The 19,921-nt window shown below is 38.8% G+C and overlaps 1 protein-coding gene across 4 annotated transcripts in view; it reads left to right on the top strand.

Annotated features, from left to right (window-relative positions):
* CTBP1 (C-terminal binding protein 1) overlaps window positions 1–12,460 on the top strand; it is a 47,412-nt gene extending 34,952 nt beyond the window's left edge. For 3 of the 4 annotated variants that reach the window (XM_042459450.1, XM_042459453.1, XM_042459452.1), the window contains 6 exons: window positions 482–688; window positions 3,960–4,174; window positions 7,132–7,262; window positions 9,040–9,167; window positions 11,045–11,162; window positions 11,372–12,460. In XM_042459450.1, the coding sequence (XP_042315384.1) occupies window positions 482–688; window positions 3,960–4,174; window positions 7,132–7,262; window positions 9,040–9,167; window positions 11,045–11,162; window positions 11,372–11,558 (986 nt within the window). In that variant the 3' untranslated portion in view covers window positions 11,559–12,460. The remainder of the gene's footprint in view (window positions 1–481; window positions 689–3,959; window positions 4,175–7,131; window positions 7,263–9,039; window positions 9,168–11,044; window positions 11,163–11,371) is intronic. The other variant, XM_042459451.1, reaches the window with a different exon arrangement.
* The last annotated feature ends 7,461 nt before the right edge of the window (window positions 12,461–19,921 follow it).

The following is a 19,921-nucleotide window of genomic DNA, read 5'->3' as shown; positions in this document are numbered from 1 at the left end:
GAAATTAGTTATAGATATGCAACGTTCTTACACATTTAATTTACTGAACTGCCCATACTGAAAATAATAAAACAGTTTGACTTTGCAAAATTCCTATATTGAAAACATCATCTTCAAAATGTGATTTCACTGTACTGTACTGTAGAGATCATCTGGCCTTCGTTTTATGCCTACATAGATGAGCCATTTCAGAGGAAAAGTTACAAATATTAACATTTGCTGTCACTCACCAACTCAGAAATGTACCACCTTGTGTAAGATTTCAGAAACTCATACAAAATATTTCTGGTTGCTTGGGTCACAAATTTTATCTTATTTGGCAGTACCCCTTAAAAACAATCACTAGTTTTTCAACAATATTTGACTGCCTTTGGCTTTCAAATGGTTTACTTCTCAGAGTTGCTTTGGGTTGGGGTTCAGTAAGGATAGAGCTCTTACTAATACCTGATAAAATCTCACTAGTTGTGCTTTATTATTTAAGGGATTGCAGTGTGTAATGTTCCAGCTGCTTCAGTGGAAGAGACAGCAGACTCTACAATGTGCCACATCTTGAACCTATACAGAAGAACCACCTGGCTTCATCAGGCCTTGCGAGAAGGAACAAGAGTGCAAAGTGTGGAACAGATCCGGGAAGTCGCTTCTGGAGCTGCAAGAATCAGAGGAGAAACCCTGGGCATTATTGGGTTAGGTATGCCAATGTGAAAGAAATAAGTAATAGATATTATTGTTTCTTTGCTAGAACTGAATTATGGATGCTAGAGATTGGCATGCTATGTGTTCTTTGCATTGAAAAATTGTTTTAAAGCTAAGTCTACTGGGTTGTGTTTTCTCAATAATGTATTTATAAAAACAGTGAGAATCAAGTTTCATAGCAATTGGTTTTCTGGTGTATAAAATTATTCCACTGTTTATCCAACTATTTTCAAGCTGGGAATTATTGGGTACATTCTCAGTGGTCTCAGTTTAGACATAACATTGCACTCATCCCTCCATATTTGCGGCTTTGGTATTTGTGGATCTGATTATTCACAGATTTGATTAATATGTTCTCTCTAGGAATATCTAGGCTCTCCAGTGCAACTCTGTGGTCAACTTTACCTAAAAGTTGCACTGAAAGACTTAGAGATTCCTAGAGAGAATACTCTACTATGCATTTGTAGCTCCTCCAGGGCAGTTCTTATAGAATCACAGAATCATAGTGTTGGAAGAGACCGCAAGGGCCATCCAGTCCACCCCCTTGCCATGCAAGAACTCTCAATCAAAGCATCCCTGACAGATGACCATCCAGCCTGTACTTAAAGACCTCCAAGGAAGGAGACTCCACTACACTCTGAGGGAGATTGTTCCACTGTCGAACAGCCCTTACTGTCAGGAAGTTCTTCCTAATGTTGAGGTGGAATCTCTTTTCCTGCAGCTTGCATCCATTGTTCTGGGTCCTAGTCTCTGGAGCAGCTGAAAACAAGTCAGCTCCCTCCTCAGTATGACATCCCTTCAATTATTTAAACAGGGCTATCATATCACCTCTTAACCTTCTCTTCTCCAGGCTAAACATCCCCAGCTCCTTAAGTCATTCCTCATAGGACATGGTTTCCAGAACTTTCACCATTTTAGTCACCCTCCTTTGGACACGTTCCAGTTTTTCAACATCCTTTTTAAATTGTGGTGCCCAGAACTGGACACAATATTCCAGGCGGGGCCTGACCAAAGCAGAATAGAGTGGCATTATTAATTCCCTTGATCTAGTTACTATACTTTTACCGGTGCAGCCTAAAATCACATTGGCCTTGTTCGCTGCCACATTGCACTATTGACTCACGTTCAACTTGTAGTCTATTTGGACTCCTAGATCCCTTTCACACGTAGTCTCGTTCAGCCAGGTGTCCCCCATCCTTTATCTGTGCATTTTATTTTTCCGCCCTAAGTGCTGTACCTTACTTTTCTCCCTGTTGGTTCATTTTGTTAGCTGTGGCCCAACTTTCTAGTTTATTCAGGTCATTTTGAATTTTGATCCTGTCCTCTGTGGTGTTAGCTACTACATCTCTCTTTTCTGAATGTGTGGTCATCTGTTCTAGAAAGACATCATCCAATTCCTCAGTCTGACTTGGGGGTTTTAGTAGACTCCCACAATAACATCCTTGTTGTTTCCTTCCCCTTTAATTTTTATCCAGATGCTCTCCACCTGGCTTCATGATTGATATCCTGGATCTCTTCACTGGTGTAAATGTCCTTGACATATAAGGCTATTCCTCCTCCTTTCCTGTTTGTCCTATTTCTCTTGAAAAGGTTATACCCCTGTATTCCTACATTCCAATCATGAGACTCATCCCACCAGGTTTCAGTGATGCCTGTTACATCATATTTGTTTTCTTGTACTAGGAGTTCGAATTTATCTTGCTTGTTTCCCATGCTCTATGCATTAGTGTAGAGACATCTAAGACCATGTGTCCACTTTACTTGCTGCCTGTGCAAGTTTTTTTGCCTCCCACTTTTGTGTCCTTGCTCTGTTTGTCTTGTTCCCTCTATGACAGTTTGCCTATTTTCTCCAGCCCTTTTGCCTTCCAGAATACTGTCTCCCTCCCCCACATAGCTCAGTTTAAAGCCCTCCTGATCAAATTTTGGTCCGTGTCTGTTGGACATTGACTACAGAGTCACCCTGGAGGACCTAGACATTCCTAGAGAGGTGTCATCTCATGTAAAAACATGGTGTTTTTGTTATTTGCGGTTCCATATTCACAGGAGTCTTGTGCCCCTAACCCTAGCGAACATGGAGGGACAAGTGTACTCTTGTTCAACATTATGTGGGTGTTACTTGGGCCTGGGAGCTCTTGCTTCTTCTCTCCTCCTGTGGCATGGCCATTAAAATATTAGAAGATTTTCTCCTGTTTTCAACAAATTTCAGTTATTCATTGAATTGGTTTGGACAATCATTCTAGTAACTTTTCATTAATGAGTTGAGATTTGTACGAGTCCTGTGGGCATGCAGCCTTATATCACCTCCTTTTACAGTTAACCAGCAAAGAAACCCGCAACTATTCAGTTGACTACCATTGACCCAGAAATTATAGTTACTAGTTTGCAATGAGCCAGGATATTAGTTTAATTTTGAGCTATTGAGTTGTAGCCTGGCATCGTTTGAAATGATTCACCATAGCTTCCTAGTTCATATAAAATGAGAGACTGATGGAAAATCCCCTGATCTGTTTGCTCACTTAGGCGGGGTACATACCGCCACTTTGCGGCGCTCTGCCGCCGCTGCCGGTAGGTCCGCGGGGGAGCCGAAGCCTTCAGACGGTGCGACTCCCGCGCGGACCGAAAAAGAAGCTCCAAAATGGAGCTTCTTTTTCCGTCGCATTTGCGACGTAGCGAGGCGCCAGGGGCGCACTCGCTACGTCACAAGGGACGCGACGCATACGGACGCTCAGCGTCCGATACGCAAAGATGGCGCCGGCCATGTAGAAGGGCTGGCGCCATCTTGTACGGACGGAGTCCGTACTAGGCCCAGGGGCGTCTATAAAAGACGCCCCTTTTTTAAAATGGGACGTCCTCTGGACGTCCCAAATGCCAATCTAGAAAGCCTCTTAATTAATGAAAGTGTGAATGAGTTTTAAGCATGGCTGAAAGACTTGTTAATTCCTTGGCTTGTTAAAGTAAAGTATGATTATATTGAAACCCAAATCAACTATGACACATGATTATGGCTTGTTTTCCCCAAACTGTATTTCAAATTAACCATACTTTCACTTTTGGCGACAATGAAAAATGATAGTTCACTGAAAGAGGAAGTAAAGTTTTTTCACAGAGACACTGGAGGAAGAGGGAAGGGCAAACACACAAACATAGTGCACATAATCCAAAGTTATAGTTTAGCACCATATTTGAACTAAACGCGTTATTCCTTTACACTTGCCTGACAATATTTTTGTAATATATATATATATGTGTATATTTTCCCACTTCAGGACGGGTTGGGCAAGCAGTTGCATTACGTGCAAAGGCCTTTGGTTTCAATGTAATTTTCTACGACCCATACCTCTCAGATGGCATTGAACGTGCTCTTGGACTTCAGCGGGTGAACACTTTGCAAGATCTGCTCTTTCACAGTGACTGTGTCACCCTCCATTGCAGCCTGAATGAACACAACCATCACCTTATTAATGATTTCACCATTAAACAGGTAAATATGTATCATATTAAGTTATGGAGTGAGTGTGTTAATCTGTTGCCGCAAAACCAATATAGTCCTGTGCAGCCTTAAGACTAGCACACTTTGTGGACTTAAACCCACTTTATTCTGTGCTTGGGATGCAGCACAGAAAAGATTAAGCAACATAAAACTTGTTAAGCTGCCTATTAAAAGGTTCCTTACTGCAATAGATAATGACAAACATCATTTTTGTTGCAATTATGAACATTCAAAATTCTTCATGGACATTATCCTAGAAATGATTAAAATAGCCCTATAAGGCTGTTTGGAACCTCCTCAACCCATACTACAAAAATATGGTTATTATTATTTGTTTGCTATGCAAATATGCATATTCATGATAATACTTATACAGTGGGACCTTGTTATCCGCTGGGGTTTGGTTCCAGGATCCCCTGTGGATAACAAAATCAGTGGATGCCCAAGTCCCATTAAATATAATAGCAGAGCAAAATGGTGTCCCTTATATAAAATGGAAAATCAAGGTTTGCTATTTGGAATTTATACTTTTTAAAAATATTTTCAAGCTGTGGATGCTTGAATCAGTGAATAAAAAAATCTGTGGATAAGGAGGGTTGACTGTATATTGTCTGTTTTGTTTGACCCACAGTTTCTATTTGGTGAAGAAATAATGTATCCTCTAATTATGATTTATAACATTGATCTTTATTTATTTAGGTACTTAAAGCTGAAAAGTGGCACTTTGAGAAAATTTCTGCACATCACAATACGTAGACTAGGTGTGTAATGAGTGATTGGTGCCCCCTTGTGTTCAGTGCCAAAGTTTCCCTTCCCAGTTAATTTATTTGGAAGACTGCTTGTGGAGGATAGTAGAAAAAAGATGTTTGGGCTTTGAAATCTTTGCAAATTGCCCACAGTTCTTACAAGCATATCTTTATGTATGCTTTATTTATCTCAAATAATCGTGAGAACTGCACCAACAATGGAAAGGACTGTGTCTCACATTTAAGCTGCAGGTGAAAGATTACATGTAAAATGGTACTTCTCAATATTCAGTGACTCCACTGAGGTCTGATTATTATCAGACCATGCATGCATCTGATGAAATCATCTCTTGTCCTTGGCAACTGACCCATGCCACAGTTTCTCAAGGATGCCCCCCTCTCATATGCTCCTTTGGGAGAATATTATTCTTTAAATGTAACTCATTGTGTTACATGTTAGGTATTGGCATCCAATGCTGTTCATTCTGACAATCACAAAAGCAATTTGTATTGTTCCTCATTACATTGTTACATTCCCCAGCATTGTATGTGATCTAGAAACTGAATAAGAAATAAATGTCAGTGTTAAGGTCTGGCCATTTGCAGAATAATGTTGATTTATGGAATGACTAAATGATGTCTGCACTGGCCAGGATGCTCTGGGGGTATCCTGGCCTGCAGCTGTTCTGACCTGCCCCCATTACCTGGCCTTCTGTTTCCTGCACTGTGGCTGTCTGCACAGGTTAATTGTTGGGATGCCCAGTGTGTCCACCACAGGCCACCCACTTCTGAAGTCAGAACCAGACAAACAGTGATGGTCACATGGCTGGGCCATTCATTCTGACTTCAGAATGAGCAACCTCTAGTGGCAGCAGACATGCTGGGCAGCCCAGTGGGACACCTATGCAGACAGACCCCATGGTGCGGGAATCGGCCTGTCTGTTTCAGGCTTCCATTACTTAAGGTAACAGTTTTCTGTATCCTGGAAAGTTTTCATTTTTTAAAAAAAGGTATTTTGATTAATATGTTACCCCAGCCCCTGATGTTTACACGTTTGCTGTGACACTTGGTATGGCTTGTTCTCTTTTTGTTATGTTAAGGGAAGGGCAAGAAAGCAAACATGAATGAGGAAACACATCCTATTACTATATTTTTAGTATTTTCTATGAGCTTTGCTTTTAAAACTAGCAGATTAGTGGGGTGGGGTGTATTTTTGTATTTATAGATGCTAGAGAAAACAGGACAGACAGTTCTCCCTTATCCAAAATGCTTCGGACCAGAACATATTTTGGATTTTGGATTCTCCTAGTATATCACATATGAGGCCATGGCACTTGCATTCAGTAACACAGCCTGCAAAAGTGAGCAGCATAAAAACTTTTTTAAAAAGTGACTGCTGGCTTATAGGAATTTGGCATTCTAAATTCAAAAACCGCCTCAGGTTTGCTCCATTTCAGAATTTGCTTATTTCAATATGTGACTGAATGAAATGATCCTGCAAAGAGTAAAAAGGGGTTAAAGTCTTCTAATAGATTTTCAAAAGGCTTTAATTTGCTGCTATGAAACACCAAAATGCATTCAAAAGCATTAAATAAAATCCCACTGGAACATTGGCATCCACACTTAAGCAAAGATGAATATCAACTGAATTGACAAAACTATTGAATTTGTGAAAGAAGTATATGTGGTAACAACATTTTTATTGTATTTTTAAAGTAAGCATACCAAAATAATTTTAAAACAGCTACAATATTTGGGGGGGGGGTCATTATGTAATTAATTTTTGAATTTCCTCAGTTGTAGGCTGATTTCCAAGCAATATATAGAACACAATTTCAAAGTCATTCTTAACTAAATGGAAAGTGTTTTAAACTATTTAAAAAAAGATTTTCCTCAGTATTTCCTAAATTTGCAGTACAGTTAAAGTGCAAAATGTGCTGGGTTTTTTCAGCTTTGTTGAAGTAGGCATTATAATGGTGCAATTTTATCAGTTTGACTTAGATCTTTACACATATTAAAACCCAAGTGCTGAGAAACCCATTTATAAAAAATACTAATTAACAGTATTTTCTCAGGATGTTTACAGGTCAGTGGTCCACGTCTGTTCACTTTTCTTATTGCAGGTATTTCCTTTCAGCACAGAGGTCACAAGAATTTTATTACACATATTAAATTGTACTTTATCCTTTTAACTTTCTGCAGATGAGACAAGGGGCCTTCCTTGTGAACACAGCTCGAGGAGGGCTAGTAGATGAAAAAGCACTTGCACAGGCTCTGAAAGAAGGCAGGATACGAGGGGCAGCCTTGGATGTACATGAGTCAGAACCATTCAGGTAACTATATTGTGTGTTTTTGTGTATGTTTAAATATTCAATGTCTAGTCGATCAGAACAACAAAGAGATATCCTGTTAAATGGGGACATTTATATGGTCCATTTGAAAAAATTGAACGTTCCAAGTGCCTCACATATTTGCTGAGCCCTCCTTACTAAAACAACATATTTCTGTGGTGCGGTGGATTAGCCAGAGTAAACAATAGCCTAGAGAAGAAAATAAAATGTCTCCTTCATTATTTATTGTTTAAAAAAGAACAAATCAAGTCCAGATCCCTATCACTAGTGACCAAATCTTTGTATACATACTGGCTTTGTAGAAGGAAGAAGTCAGTTTGTCCAGTTTCTTACAGTTCTGCCTGTGTTTTTGTTCCTTTTAACATAAGGAACATGGAAAAGAAAAGTGTGTTCAATTCACTCCTGAGTCCAGCTAGTGGGACATTACCAGTTCCTAATCCTCCCCCCACCAGGCAACATAAATATTTCCCCCCAATTTGTTTGCATAGCATGATCTCAACCTACTACCTCTTCTTCCTATTAATTTGCTGAGATACAGGTGCTATGGTTTTTATGACTTGTGACCTAAGATGGAGCATGTCCAAAGGAGGGCAACTAAAATGGTGAAGGGTCTGGAAACTATGTCCTGTAAGGAACGACTTAGGGAGCTGGAGATGTTTAGCCTGGAGAAGAGAATGTTAAGAGGTTATATGATAGCCCTGTTTAAATACTTGAACGGATGTCATATTGAGGAGGGAGCAAGCTTGTTTCCTGCTGCTCCAGAGACTAGGACCTGGAGCAGTGGATGCAAGCTCCAGGAATAGAGATTCCACCTCAACATTCAGAGGAACTTCCTGACAGTAAGGGTTGTTCAACAGTGGAACACTCTTCCTCGGAGCGTAGTGGATTTGATGGCCCTTGCGGTCTCTTCCAACTATTATTCTATGCTCTCACAGCTGTAATTGATTCAAACAATAGCAAGTGATTGTTCTCCTGAATCCAGTGATGGGAGACAGTTGAAGAACAGATCCCTCAAAGATCTCTGATCCCTTTTCACTACCATTAAGACTATATGCTTCTGTTAAGCCCACTCATCCCAGTATAAGGCTTCATTTTATCCCAGTGTTACAAAAAATATTTGAGAAATTAGATGCTAAAGCACAGTTCATGATATCAAAAGAAGTTTAGAATATTGAGCTGAGGACATGTGTTGTGTTACAGTAGAATTGGTGATTTCATACTAAGTACCATCACAATTTACCATAAATATTGGCATTTTCTCTATTGACAGTATTAACCATTTGTGTTTGTTACATTTATATCTGTCTCTGCATGGATAAAATTATATGAAACAACTATACCTTTTGCTTTGAAATCATCTGAACATTTTCCTTAAGGAAGTGGTGTTCATCTTCTTCATGTTGTCAATATTATTATTGCTGTTTGTGGTATAAAAACCAAAAAATGAGAGTTCTGCTATAGGTTTTAAGTTTGACTGTTCAGTTAGCAGAGTGGTCCCCAAACTGTGCCCTTTAAGATATTTTGGAGTTCAGCTCCCAGAAGCCTCAGCCATGTTGGCCAGTAGTCTGGGGTTCTGGGAAGTGAAGTCCAAAATCTTTTAAAGAGCACAGTTTGAGGACCACTGAGTTAGCAGAACATGGACAGAATTAAATGCCCAGGAAACAGAATTACTTTTCATTGTACCTCTTTATTTTTAATACATGCACAGAACCCTCTATCAACAAAGATCCAAATGCTTTCTTTACGTTTTCCTATGCAGTTTTAGCCAGGGCCCTCTGAAGGATGCACCAAATCTGATCTGTACTCCACATGCTGCTTGGTACAGTGAACAAGCCTCGATAGAGATGCGAGAGGAAGCCGCACGGGAGATCCGGAGAGCCATCACAGGTGCCAACCATAATTTGTTCATTAGGCCAAGTAAACAGCGAAGGAAAGAACACAGTGAGCCTATGGAGATATCCATTTCTACAACATCAGTAGTACAAAGAACACCAAAATTGGCTTACAATAGTGCTTACTAAAGGGAAACACTACTAATTCATTACAAGCTGACATTTGAGTAGCATATAATGAACAGTATGATAAACAGTCTGTATCTGTTTTATCATCTCATTTCCTCTTGCTGGTCATGCTGTTTCTCACTTGGAAAAGTAGAATGGAATATGAACTTGCTATCCGGTGACTCCATGGCTAAATAGATTTGAGAATGTAGGGTTCCCACCACATCTTAGACTCTAAACAGTGTACCACTTATTGTTCACAGAAGAAAGAAAAAAGTCAATTTGTCCAGAGTTGTGTCTTCTGCTCCTTACTAGTTGTATTGTAAGGACTATAGTGAAGCTGACATAGTAGCTAATACTAAATGGCCATTAACATGTAACCTCCCATTCAGTTTTAAGAAAAATAGGAAGCAGTTTAAGATTATTGAACAACAATTCTATATTTCTGCACCAATAGTAATGAAAAAAGTTTACATACATGCACATGTTTACACTCGTTGCACTTGTTTCCTTCTGCAATTGGGAAGCACTTAATAGTCCTGAAGAGGCTTTCTAGGGTGAGCCCTCCTACACCACCGCCCAGCTGGTCTGGAGCAACAGTTCAGCCATCTAAATAAGAAAGGAGGAAATAGTGAAGATGTCCTCTTCTCTCTTTTAAAAGCAGAATTGTTCTATTTTTAAAAAATATATTTATTAATTTTTATTTAATAAAAAAGTACAATATACATTAAACAGCAGTACATTAACATGGACATTACATTTACACAGACATCCATGCATCTAACATTCCCCTAAATAACCCACCACCCACCTAAAACAACATTTGTCAAACCTTCTTTCATACACTTAATGACATACAAACCACATACATATAATCCAAAATAAAATCATCTTCCTGGAGTCCATTACCAACTTCCTTAATTTATATTCTTTTTCTGATTTTTCTAATTCCATATGTCGTGTTCTATGTTTTTTGTTAACCTTCCTTACTTACATCATATTGTTCAATAGAAGAAAGAGAAACCAAACTATGTATTCATTTCTAGGGGTCCACTGTATCTTCTATAGTAAAATAATTGAGCACTTAAAGGAAGCATTACATCTTGTTAATATTCAACTGTTCTATGAGCAACACATTTTGTTCATAGGATCTCTGAGTCCAACCCACTATGTAGCAAAGGCAGATTCAGCTGGGAGCTGGAGCTGCTTTAAGTCCCAGTTTGGGAATGTCTGTGGGATACAAATCATAAATCATTCTCCACAAAGTCGTCTTTAAGTTTTATTAAAACTGAATGGGAGGTTAAATGTTTGAGATCTGGGTCTGTTTCAGTCCTGTTTGAGGCCAGAGGACCATATAGTAACAGAATGCATTGATCATCTCAGGAAGCCTCCATGCCTCCCAAACCAATGGAAGCCAAATTATATCACTTTGATCTTGTGCTGAAAAAGTCAAAATGCTTTTTTTTTGTGGCGGGGGGAGGGTTTTACAATCTTTACCTGATGAAGAAGCTAGAGAACTTTGAAAGCTAGCTTAATGCTACCTTGGTGGTTTTTTGCACCTTCTTTTTAGACTAGTAAGGATTTTGCCGTATGTAATATAGATTTTGATTTTTGTTTTATGGTTAGTACAGCCACCCCTGCAACATAATGGAATTAACTGGCCAAAGATAATTGGCCATAATTATCTCATCCATTATTATATGTATACCTTTTGTTTTAGAATGTTTGAATTTGCTTATGCTGTAATATTTACCCAATTACTAGGTCGTATTCCAGACAGCCTGAAAAACTGTGTTAACAAAGAACACTTGACTGCAGCTACACATTGGGCCAGCATGGATCCAGGAGTTGTTCACCCTGAGCTTAATGGTGTTGCCTACAGGTAAGAATGTAGGAGGAGAGGTTTTTGTCATCTCCTATTTAATCAGGGGGGTTCTAAAACATTTCCAAGAGTAATGCTGCTTTCTTTTGCACAGTGTAAACTATTTCACCTTATTATACATCAACATACTGACAACTAGCTTCAGTATGTTTTCATTCAAATAGCAAACGTCAAAAGAGTTAATATAACTTCTTTTCTTTGTCTTTCAGCAGGTATCCCCCTGGAGTTGTAAGTGTGGCTCCACCTGGCATACCTACTGCAGTAGAAGGAATAGTCCCCAATGCCATGTCCTTATCGCATGGGCTCCCGCCTGTTGCCCACCCTCCCCATGCTCCTTCTCCTGGCCAAACAGTCAAACCAGAGGCTGATAGAGACCATCCAAGTGACCAATTGTAGCCTAAGAGAACATCATTCCCAATGTTGGCAGTTGCCGCTTTGGAAAATGTGAAAAATCATTTGGACTTTGAATAGATGCAAAACCACAAACATAACAGAGGAGGCCATATATGTTTTAGAAACTGGTCCAATATGCAGTATAAAGAAAAACAACAATGGGGAAAATGGAAAGAAGATTCAAAAACTTTTATTCCTCCATATAAAATGTAGTTTGTCCCTGTCCAGTGACCTGATTCACTATTTCTGTGTCCTATTGGGTTCTTTGTTAAACCAGAGAAGTTAGTAGTTAATTATATCATGAATGTATTTGTCTGTGTACAGTTTTTAGAACATTAACAAGGGTTTGTTTGCTTAGTTGTCAACAACAACAAAAAAAACCAACCATAAGGGAGGCATTTGACAAACCAATTTTGAAATTTGAGATCTTTTGTTTTTATATGTTTAAAAATGCCCAAAAATGAGGCAGTTGGTAAACTTCTCAGGACAACAATTTTATCCCATTTTTCTTTCTACGCCACACAGTGCATTGTTTTTTCTACCTTCTTGTCTTATTTTTTAGAATAATTTAATAAGATACAAACAGTTTATCTTAATTTTGGCACAAATTTCCCTTATTTCAGAATGAAGACATTTCAAAAAGATTTTGAGGTGGAAATAAAGGTTTTGTATAAACAAGCATCATGCTTTTTGTCACCATTAAAGTATATATTATTGGTGGGATGCAGCGAAAAAGAGAGAGATTGAGAGAGGCACTAGACTACTGAAAAGTAGCAGCATTTCATTGCCTACATGGATTCTTTCCTAGTAATGTGGTAGGCTAGCAATATTTTGGGTTAAATCATGTTTGTGACTGTATCCATTTGTATGAATTATTTTAAAGAAATAAAAATTCCAAACAAATATCACATGTGACTTTTTTACACTTGTAGCTTTCAGCTTTCATTACGTGTTCAGGTTTATTCTGTTCTGTGTTAACTGTATTGCTCTCTTAGAAAAAACAACAGCAACATATTCTTTTCCCAACAGAGACTGGAAATATGATAGTAATCTATTCTTCATTTTCCTGTCTGTATCTGTTTTCCTCATGTACTTGTTGTAACAGTTTTGAACCTAGAGATAATTCAGCTTTGCATCTGAAACAATAGTATGTAATAGCAATCGCAAGTACATTTCCGTACCGCTTATCAGTGCACTTAAGCACTCCCTAAGCAGCTTACAATGTGTAAGCCCATTGCCCCCAACAAGCTGGCCACTTATTTTAGTGACCCACAGAAGCATGCAAGGCTGAGTGGGCCCTGAAGCCCTGCCTGGGATTGAACTCACAACTTTGTGGCTGTGAATGACTGTATTACCAGCATTTAACCACTGTACCAGTTAATAGAACAGTTTTTTTAATAACCCCATCTGGAGGTTTGTTGTATATAGATATACAATAATAATATTAATATTTTTCTGCTAATTCTTCAAAACCACTAAACTGACTTAGTTTTTGTGGGTTTTTTGGGCTATGTGGCCATGTTCTAGACAAGTTTCTTTCTGACGTTCCGCCAGCATCTGTGGCTGGCATCTTCAGAGAATGCTTGCCTGGAAAGGACTTGGGTATATATATTGTGTGACCTGGAAAGACAGGAGCGATTTGCATGTGTATTGTTTTGTTGCTAATGGCAGGCCTCAGGGTGGGAGGGTTTGCAAAAGAGGATTAGTGTCGGTGCTCATTGTCTGCTGGGAGATTTCTCATTTGCATTTGTTGAGTCTTTATCTTGCTATTTTTCAGGACTGGTAGCCACACCTTATTTAAGGGTTTCCTCTTTTCTGTGGAAATTGTCCAGGTGTTTGTGGATTTCTATGGCTTCCCTGTGCATTCTGACATGGTAGTGGTTGGCATGGTCCAGAATTTCAATGTTTTCAAACAGTATTTTTTATGCCCAGGATGGTTTGATGGAGTGGGGGGTCTGTCCTATATGGATTTGTAATTGTGTAGCCAGAAACTTGGCCAAGTCATATGTGGGGGATCCAATAGCACTCACCTAAACTGACTAATTTAGAACACAATCCTAGCCTCCTGGCATAAGAACTGGGCACTATTACACTGACTTCATTGGTTCTACAAACGAACTTTCTGTTTTACATACCTACAACATGCTTTTAATAGTGCAACACACACATTTGAAGATTTGGGTGGGATGCTTGGTAGTTAGTACTTAAGAAGGTCAATATACTGTTCTTTCTGTTCCCTTCTTATGTCATTCAGCCATTGAAGCAAAGTTCATGAAATACCTGATTAAAGACTCTCTCATCTTCATATTATAACCACGATTTTCTGCCCAAGTGTTATATTAGGAGAACCTACTTCCAGTGACATAAATCTTCATTTCCCCCTCATTCATAGACCTTTGTTATCTAAGATAAGAATATTCTATCTCACAATCATCTGCCATCTTCAATCAGATTATAGATTGCATTCCAGGCAATACTTTTCTTTTTCTGTTTTACATAATTTTTATTGCCTTAAATAACAATGAGATCCCCATTGGAACAGATAGGTTTGGCATCCTACATTCCCCAGTGGCTAGCCACAAGATATCTTTGGAAGCTCACAAGTAGGGCACAAAAGTAGTCTTTTCCTGCTGTTAGTCACCAAGGAATAGTACAGAAAAACATACTACCTCTGAAATGTAGCGGCTGTATAATAAGTACAATCCATGGGTGACATTTCTTGCCCTCTGGAATTCCCTACAAGAAGCAAGACTTGGCCCCCTCCTTGCTGGCCTTTGGTCAGCAGGCAAAAATGGCTCTGTTCAGGCAGGCTTTTAATGTTTAGGCATATGATGGGTTTTATATGGAATGGGTATTGTGATTTTATTGTGGTTTTAATGTTTGTAATTTCATACTGTTTTTAGCTGATATTTTAATTGTTGTATTGCAATATGTTTTTAGAATTTTTATTTGTGTACTGCCTTGTGTCCCTTCGGGGAAAAAGGTGGGATAATAAATAAATAAGCAAACAAAAAGAATTTCCTCCATAAATTTGCCAATCCCCTTTTAGAGCCATCGAAGCTAAACTGGTAGCCATTGTAACATCTTCTGGCAATGAATTCCATCACCTATGCTTGTAGTGCATGAAGAAGGCCTTCCTGTTGTCTGCCTTTAGTCTCTTGTTTAATATGATTAGTTGATCCCAGGAGATGATTGTGGGAAAGGGATAAATTCTCACTGTGTTTTCTCCCTACCATGCCCATTTTTATCAGACTGGTGCTTATTCTTCTAAGCACCCACATCCCAGTCATTGTAGCTTATTTCAGGTGAGAGTGCCTCCAGCCCCTTAATCATTATAGTTACCACTTTCTCTGTACTTTCCCCATTTCTCTCATTTCTTTATTGAGATGTGGCAGCCTGAGTGTTGTAAGTATTCCAAATGTGGTTGCATCATTGATGTTTTTGACGATACTGATCCCTATAATAATGCCTAGTATGGAATTCTCTTCAAGTCATTTAAATATAAGAAAAGAGATTCAACCTAAACATTAGGAGGAACTTCCTGACAGTAAGGGCTGTTCGACAGTGGATTGCTCTTCCTCGGAGTGTAGTGGAGTCTCCATCCTTGGAGGTCTTTAAACAGAGGTTGGATGGCCATCTGTCTGGGATGCTTTGCTTGAGATTTCCTGCATGGCAGGGGGTTGGATTGGATAGCCCTTGTGGTCTCTTCCAACTCTATGATTCTATAAGACATTCAGTTTACCCATCTGTAATATTAGTATTACCCATCTTCAAGCAATCTTTCTGTATACATTTCTACCAATTAATTAGCATGGCTAAGGGTTTAAAGTGAATGGAGAAGGAGGCTGGCCATGGGAAAGTGGTGAAGGGGGCACCTGACAGGTAAGGCCCCAAGATACCAAGAGAGAAGAGGAATATAGCATCCTCATCAAGATTAGTCATTTCTAAGTCTCATCATCTTGTGAATGGAAGAGGACATGGGTAACTCTCCCATAGAAATAGATGCATTTTAAAGTACTCATGTGGGTCGTGACACGTTTCTTTTCTGAGGCATAAAGATAGAGCTTCTTAAAAATATTGAAATGAACTAGCTGTGATTGCCACTAGGTGGCAAAATACTGTAGCAAAGTATTACATTAATACTAATACTGTACAGATATGAAAACAAAGCCATATATTTGAGCATGTAGTACAGAAAATCAGTGATTATTGGCACTTACTAGCAACCAACATTTTAGATGATAATAGCAATAACAAAATAGTAGAATTACTGTTACAAATAATTATCAATCCTTACTAGGCCTTGTTTTGTTCTGACATAATTGTATCTTATCAAGAACTACTGAATTAAAGACGACCTACATGTAGCATGCAAACACTATAGAGGGAAGAACAGTGGTAGGCTTTCCATTCCAAAGAGTGGGAACACATTGTTTCATGTGGCCTCATGGTGGAAATAGTAGGAGCTGCATGGCTTTTAAGATACTGGACCTGGGGAAGGAAGAGGCAGAGGAGAGTGGCATTTCTCCTACTGGCAAATGTCTAGGTATTGAGCCCATCCATGCTGGCAAATTCCTCTGGTACTGTGTCTGCTGTCTCCATGATTTCATGTAATGGAAGAGACTTGCAACTTTGATCAGAGAATTAGTTTCTTCCTGACAAACCATTAACCCCTGGTTTCCTTCTTCCAACTCCTGGTAGTGTTCTATAGCCAGGATTCTATGGAGGCTGGCTTTTTGGGGGGTGGGGTGGGGGTATTATGTGAATGAGATCTGTTTCAACCCCATTAAACAAAAAATATGAAAAACATTTTGGAAAGTCGTTGGATAAGCAGTTATTCTGGTTAGCAAGTAGATATAGAAAGTAACTTTATTCAGTTGGTGTCAAGAACTGCCCTTTCAAACCCAGTTCAGTGAACCAGCCTTCTGTATTTCAGACAGCTAAAACTTTTTTCCAGTAACCATAGGTGTTAGCAGGATGACATTTGCAGACAGAACTATTATCATTCACAGACAGGCGTAAAATTAATGTCGAGCCCTAACATTTTGTGGGTTTTACTTTGATTTGTTTAAAATGAGTGCATACCTGCCCTTCCAGCCATGCTTCCCAGTCCCTCATACCCTTTCAAGTTTTGTCCCTGCTTTCCATTTCGCATGAGAAAGTGCTGATGAAGGAAAACCGCGCCAGGCAACACTCTTCCCTTTGAACCATTGAGTGTTAAACTGGCACTATGCCTCCCAGCATTCCCCAGCAACATAAGTTATACACAGTAATACTCACATAACACTATATTAACCAAAACACATTGATTAACCCAATACATACACACACTTATGACAGGTTAGATTCTAACAGTTGATGGCAAAGATGAAATGTATCAGCTTTCCCGATTTTGGTAGGAAAATCTGTTGGACCTGCCATCATCTTCAACCAGCATGGCCAGTGATAATGGTAGTCCAATACTGTATTTGGAAAACCCGTTGGGAGCCACTGTGGCTTCCTACTTTATAGAAATCCAATCAGCCAAATGATAGTTCTTCTAATGTTGTATAGAGTTTACACAAGCCATTCGCCCACTGAAATATTTGTGGAGAGGTGCAGTATAATTAATAATAGTGGCAAATGAATGTGTATATCTGCTGACCACACTGATATATTGGGATATCCTTTGGCCGAAACTGATTATGCTGAATTCAAATTATGTCTTGTTTGAATTGAATGAGAAATCTCCCATTTACCTGAGAACATGTGGATTTCATCCATTGCCTAGATTTTCTTTAAAAAATGTTTTCAAAAAGTAGGAAAGAGCCTCTTGTCAAGTTTTTTGAAATATCAAACTGTTTCCAAGCATCACAAATTCTTCAAGGTAGTCTACAGAATTTATTTATCTATTTATTTATTTTATTATGCTGCTTAATGTCACCATTTATCTTTAAAAACGTGAAAAATGGAATAGGTCTTATAATTGCAAAAAAGAAACGGAAAGCTGTTTTTAAGAGATACATATGAGTTGAACTTCAGAGAAGTAGCAGCAAGATATTGCATTGGCATGATCGGATTGTTGTGTTACAATTACTTGTGACTAAACTCTGTGATCTCTTGTATTAGTAAAAAGCAACTTGAGGAGATAGAGCAGTGGTGGTGAACCTATGGCACAAGTGCCAGAGGTGGCACTCAGAGCCCTCTCTGTGGGCACACATGCCGTCACCCCAGCACAGAGTTTGTTACTAGAAAGCCAGAGGGATGTGGCACTTTGCGATAAATAAGTGGGTTTTGGGTTGCAGTTTGGGCACTTGGTCTCCAAAATGTTCGCCATCACTGAGGTAGAGTTTTAAATGAAAAGTGGCAGAAAGATGAAGTGAGCAGGCCTCCCACTGCTTCCCTCTGTTCCTAATGGCCACTCTTTAAACTGCTTTTCCTTAAAAGAAGCAGCAGTAGGATAGTTCCACCTTAAATTACAGTCACTGTTGGGTCATTTCAAGTGAGGAGAGAAGTGCAGAAATCATATGGAAAGAATCTGGCATCTTTCAGAAGCTTGTGTGTAACTCCCATTTATCTCGCACTAAGTTCCAAATGCCAGAAATAATAAATTTTTAAACCCTTATTACTTTTATAAACATCAAAGATGTTTTGCAACAAGACAACAAAATAACCAGATAAGTAAAAAATTTAGATACTTTAATATGATGACAATTCTGGTTTTTTTTAAATTAATACTTTAAGTGGCTATCAGGCCATATGGTTACATCTTAGATCCAAAACACACTGCAGAAATAACCCAGTTTATCATAGAATTGTAGAGTTGGAAGAGACCACAAGGGCCATTCAGTCCAACCTCCTACCATGCAGAAAATCTCAAACTGGGTTATTTCTGCAGTGTGTTTTGGACCTTAATTTATAGGAAAAAAGCCCAGACGAAAGCACCAATCAGTACGCTGATAAATAAAAAACTAAAATATAGTGTACAAATAATGTGATATTAATATTTTTCATGATTTAATTTTGAAACATGGGATCTTGAAACCAGCATATCAGCCCAGAGTGTAAAAACATATTAGAATAGCTACAGTTTGATTATCTAGCATCACAGATTCCACCCTGCAACCCAAAACCCAAACGTATGGTATGTTCTGTTGCAAGTTGGATTGCTAACTTTTGTTTCCTGCTATGGCTTGGAAATTTTCCGTGGTTTCTTTCTCCCCAAAGTTAAGCCATTTTCCTGTGTAAAGTATTTTGAAAAATGTCCACCTTGGCTTTCTTGTATGTTTTTCATGGCATGAAAAAGTGCATTTTGAGGTGAAACCTCACTGGTATTGGTCTCGATGTCATTTGCATCTGGAGAGCACACTTTGGAGCCTCTGGGGCAATCACTCTTGACTAAAGAAATAATTGCAAGATGAATCTTGCTTTGGAAACTTACTCATGATGTAAGTGAGTGCCAGTTGGCCTTTCATTGTCCAGAGTCTTACAGTGACTCCTCCTTAATACTTGATTAGAAAAACAGTTCAGCCACAACATTTCAAACAATGCTACAGAGAGAATAAAGTTTACCCATGTCGAAAGAAATGGTTAATAGTACTTTGAATGGCTCATCAGCTTGTAATCTGACCTTAAATGTTCACAGCTAAATGGCAAAAGAAATTAATTTCTGTGAACCCAATCCTTATTCCTTGCTCCCACTACTCAGCATTTCTTGAAGAGGGTTCAGGTTAGTTCTTTGCATAGTTTCTTTGCCCATTTTCTTTAAGAATGAGAGTGCAAATACAAAAACATCCACCACCGCCACTACCAAACCTTGCTCAGAAGCCTACTGTTGTGTGTTTCTGAGGAAATTTTTAACTATTCCTCGGAGGACTCCTCTAATTCAGGTAAATATCAGAGCTTTCTGTTTCTGGATTTCACATCTTGTAACTCTTTATTCCAGCCATGCCCTAAATTTATTGGGGTTTTGTACCTGGTTAGTTGCTAGCAACAAGCAGGGCAGATCCCTGCCTTATGATAAAACTGAAAATGACTAAAACATGATTAATATTTGCAAAATGGATCATTTAACGGGAGATGGAGGACTGTCTACTTGTCAACCCCCAAATCCCAATTTTCTCACCATGGCAACTGTTTGGGTAAGGGTCCAGGTCTACCAAATGGAAAGTTTCCTCCATGTGGCTTGAGACTCTGGTCCCTCCAAATATCAAAGACACGGCCACCAGAAGATGAAGCCTGGCCACTAGGTGCATTTTCCCATCAAATTGTTTCAAGTTTTTTAGTAAAGGCTTTATGTGTTTATATTTTGTAACTGTGCATTTTGACCTCTTAGTAGCCTTGAGCATGCTAACAAAAATATAAAACATAAAAACATAAAGCAAGTA

Source organism: Sceloporus undulatus, chromosome 3, assembly GCF_019175285.1.
Source record: "Sceloporus undulatus isolate JIND9_A2432 ecotype Alabama chromosome 3, SceUnd_v1.1, whole genome shotgun sequence".
Classification (NCBI taxonomy): Eukaryota; Metazoa; Chordata; class Lepidosauria; order Squamata; family Phrynosomatidae; genus Sceloporus; species Sceloporus undulatus.
This window is presented reverse-complemented; position numbering and strand designations above follow the sequence as displayed.